Consider the following 3427-nt stretch of genomic DNA (forward strand, 5'->3'; position numbering starts at 1 on the left):
AAAAAAAAAAAAACAACAAAAAACAAAACCTTATTACTGAGATATCCAATCCCCCACCACCATTTTCTTTTCTTCCTTCCTTTTCTTTCCTTTTTTTCCTTCTTTTCTTCTTTCTTTCTTTTCTTTCTTTCTTCTTTTTTCTTCCTTCCTTCCTTCCTTCTCTAAAGCGATCCTCTCAAATAGCTTGATTACAAGCATGCACTACCACACCCATCTAATTTTTAAACAAAATTTGTAGAGACAGGGTCTTGCTATGTTGTTCAGATTGGTCTAGAACTCCTGGGTTCAAGCGATCCTCCTGCCTAAGCCACCTGAGTAGCTGGGACTATAGGTGCAAGCCACCACGCCCAGCACACCAACACCATTTTTATAACACATGCACATTTATTGTATGCTTTTACCTTAACCAAGAGATTTATGTCCCCTGGAGACAGTACTGAAGAGAGGCCCTGTCAAAGTAAAAAGAAATATATACATACATACGTGCATACAGACAGTATATTCCATGCATCTTCAAAAGGTAAAAGGTCTTCAGAGTGTAAGCCATAACTTGTAACACATCTGTGCCATGCATGGGACACAAGCAGCCCTGGATGGGCCAAGCATGGGAGCCACAGAAAGATGAACCTCTCAAGGCAGCAGCTGCACAGGCTGCCTGTCCTCACCAAGTCTGACTGACTTCAGGCCTTTCTTTTCCCTAGTTTCCTTCTGCTGGCCCCTTCTCTTCTCCTGGTGGTCCCTGGAAGATCCCCACCTCCATCCAAATCTGGCAGGTCACACGGGTCCTGCAGGAGGCTAAGGGACGAACCGTCTGCAGCCTGGATTGTCGCAGATCCCCCAGATGGACAAGAGCTCTGCTATCAGTCACTGACAACCTAGTGTGAATTTAAACCCACGTCTTCATCTCTCCCAGGTGAAAGAGCATTTTAAACTTCATTTTTCATTATGAGTTAAAAGTCTTTAATTCTGGAAAGGATATTCCAGGAATTAGAAGTAATTGTAAAGCCTCTGAAGGCATTTAGGAATCTGCAGGTCACTGAATTCATGCCCAAATGCACTGTGAATTACAGTTATGATTGTGCCTGTTGTGACTGTGGCCGGCCTGGAACCCAGCTGGGCGGAGGCTTAGTTCACATTTGGGTGCCAGGAACACAAGATGAGAAAGGCAAATGAAAATTAAAAGGCAGACACTAGAGGGAAGAAGGGGTTCTTCAGTAAGAATTAGACATTGGCATGCTACTTTGCAAACTTCTAAATTTTGCAACGGCAAAAGAGTACAGGAGGCCCCACTAGCCAGAGACAAGGTGGTAGATTTAACGATTAAGTATGTGGTAGGTCATTTCTTCTTGTAATTACGTCTGAGTTTAAGTGTACAAATTATAAATCCAGTCTGTCATCTTGGGGGGGCTGAAACCAAGACAGTTTTCCTGGTTACTCCCCTTCCTGACCCATGGGCTTACTGTCCCGTCCTGTAGCTAACAAAAGCTGTCTGATGGTGGTGACTTAAGTTTGCACAGAATAACTGCTGTAGAGGCTTGGGTGGTGTTTGTATCGCTTTCTCTGTTGATATGCTCAGAAATTCAATCATCCTACCCTCTGGGCTATTGCAAGAGTGGCTGTTGCAGAGAGCCTGGGGTTGGGTCACTCAGATTTGGAGGCAGCGCAGTGAGAACTCACTTAGGAGGCAGCCAAGGCCAAGACGCCCCAGTTATCAGAGTGAGACCCTCTGGAAGAAGGGCAGCTTTTGTAATAGTAATGTATTAAAACTTTAATTTAAAAAGGGAAAGGTGTTTTATTTTGAAGTCGTATATATTTTCCCTGAGAAGTGAATAATAGCAGGAGGTTCAGATAGTTCAAATGGAGCATTTTTATGCTGCTGGCATTGCATAATTTGGGATATCTTTATGCTGACATCTGAGCCCTTTGTGTAATTAGAGTGAGCTGTATTAAATACTGTGGCTGGCGTCAGTCACAAAGAAAGAGAATGAGGAGTGGCTTTTTAGTCTAGGTAGAGTGTGGCCTTGGGGACAATTTCATTAAGGTCTTGCTCTGACCCACTTCTGTATACTTCACAAAATAGGGTTTAAGGAGATACAGAGGACCGGTGTCTGGGTAGAGGCGGTGGCCTCATGAAGGTGGACACAGGGTGAACAACAGACTGCCATTTCCACCTTCACCAAGCAGGTCACTGACGGTGGATTGCTGTTAGGCCCAAGAGATTAAGAGAACCCACAACAGGGGAATGCTGGGATAGATCGCACAGTCTGTGCCCTGCCCAGACCCCCCTCCTCCTGGCGCATCGCTCCCCCAGTGCCAGGCACCAGGTGGAAATGCCAGAGAGATTGCACAGCCAAAGACTGGCCAAAGCAGGGGTGGAAAGGGCCGGGCCCAGCCCCAAGGTGTCACGGGTGGTCCCACTCATGCTCTAGAGCTCCATGTGGGGCATGGCCGAGGCTGCCTTGAGCTGAAGCCACATTTTCAACTGCCTTTTCCCCCCGTCATGTCCTGCTTCCCTTGATCCCTGCAGGTTTCCCCTGAGAGCAATGTTCATTCAATCACGTAAGAATCCACACGGTGGGCTCTGCTTCCAGAGAGCCTAAGCCAAGACAGGGGGATTCCTGGACTGGAATTCTATGCTTCTCTCCAGGTGTGTGGAGCATTGGAGGAGCACTTCAGGTGGCTCTGTCCACCCACAGAGGGATGAGACCTTGCAATGAAGGAAGAATTCAGCAGGCCTGGGTTGTCCACACCCTGCATATTCCAAAAAAAGGTGTGGTCCCTGCCTGGCTCTTCAGGGATCACCTCAAAGCCCTTGGAATGCCCTGCCTGATAAGCGTCTTTGTTTACCTGGGTCCTTTGGCCAAGCAAGATAGTTGATGCTAATAATGTGATTCATGGTGGGGGCTTTGGGCAACAGAGTGTCAGTCTGACCTCTGGAGAGGCTGGAGACGCCATGCCGAGGTGACCGACTCCCAGTAAAATCTCTGGACACCAAGGCTCAGGTGACCTTCCCTGGCTGAACACTTTGTGTGTGTTGTCACACCCTGTGGCTGGGAGAATTAAGTGCTTCTGCACAACTTCACAGGGAGAGGACACATGGAAGCTTGCACCTGGTCTCTCCTGGACTCCTTCTTGTGTACTTTTTTCCTCTGCTGATTTTAATCTGTAACCTACCACTGTAATAAATCATAACTATAACAGCTTTTCTGAGTTCTGTGAGTCCTTCCAGCAAATCATGGAGCATGAGGGAACCCCTGACATAATGACTTACCTGATTAGTGGATTTAGAGAGACCCTGATAGCCACCAGGCCATCCTTGGGGCCATTTGGAGGAATGTGTTCAGTGAATCTACAATTAGGCCAACATAGATCTGTTCCTCTCTCTCTCTCTCTCTCTCTCTCTCTCTCTCTCTCTCTCTCTCTCTCT

At 47.1% G+C, this 3427-nt stretch overlaps 1 protein-coding gene across 1 annotated transcript in view; it reads right to left on the bottom strand.

Annotated features, from left to right (window-relative positions):
* Window positions 1-3427, bottom strand: part of COL22A1 (collagen, type XXII, alpha 1) — a 253420-nt gene that overhangs the window by 58449 nt on the left and 191544 nt on the right. The window contains exon 44 of the mRNA XM_012648005.1: window positions 402-449. Within this exon, the coding sequence (XP_012503459.1) occupies window positions 402-449 (48 nt within the window). The remainder of the gene's footprint in view (window positions 1-401; window positions 450-3427) is intronic.

The sequence above is a fragment of the Propithecus coquereli genome, unplaced genomic scaffold, assembly GCF_000956105.1.
Source record: "Propithecus coquereli isolate 6110/MARCELLA unplaced genomic scaffold, Pcoq_1.0 Scaffold28, whole genome shotgun sequence".
Taxonomy (NCBI): Eukaryota; Metazoa; Chordata; class Mammalia; order Primates; family Indriidae; genus Propithecus; species Propithecus coquereli.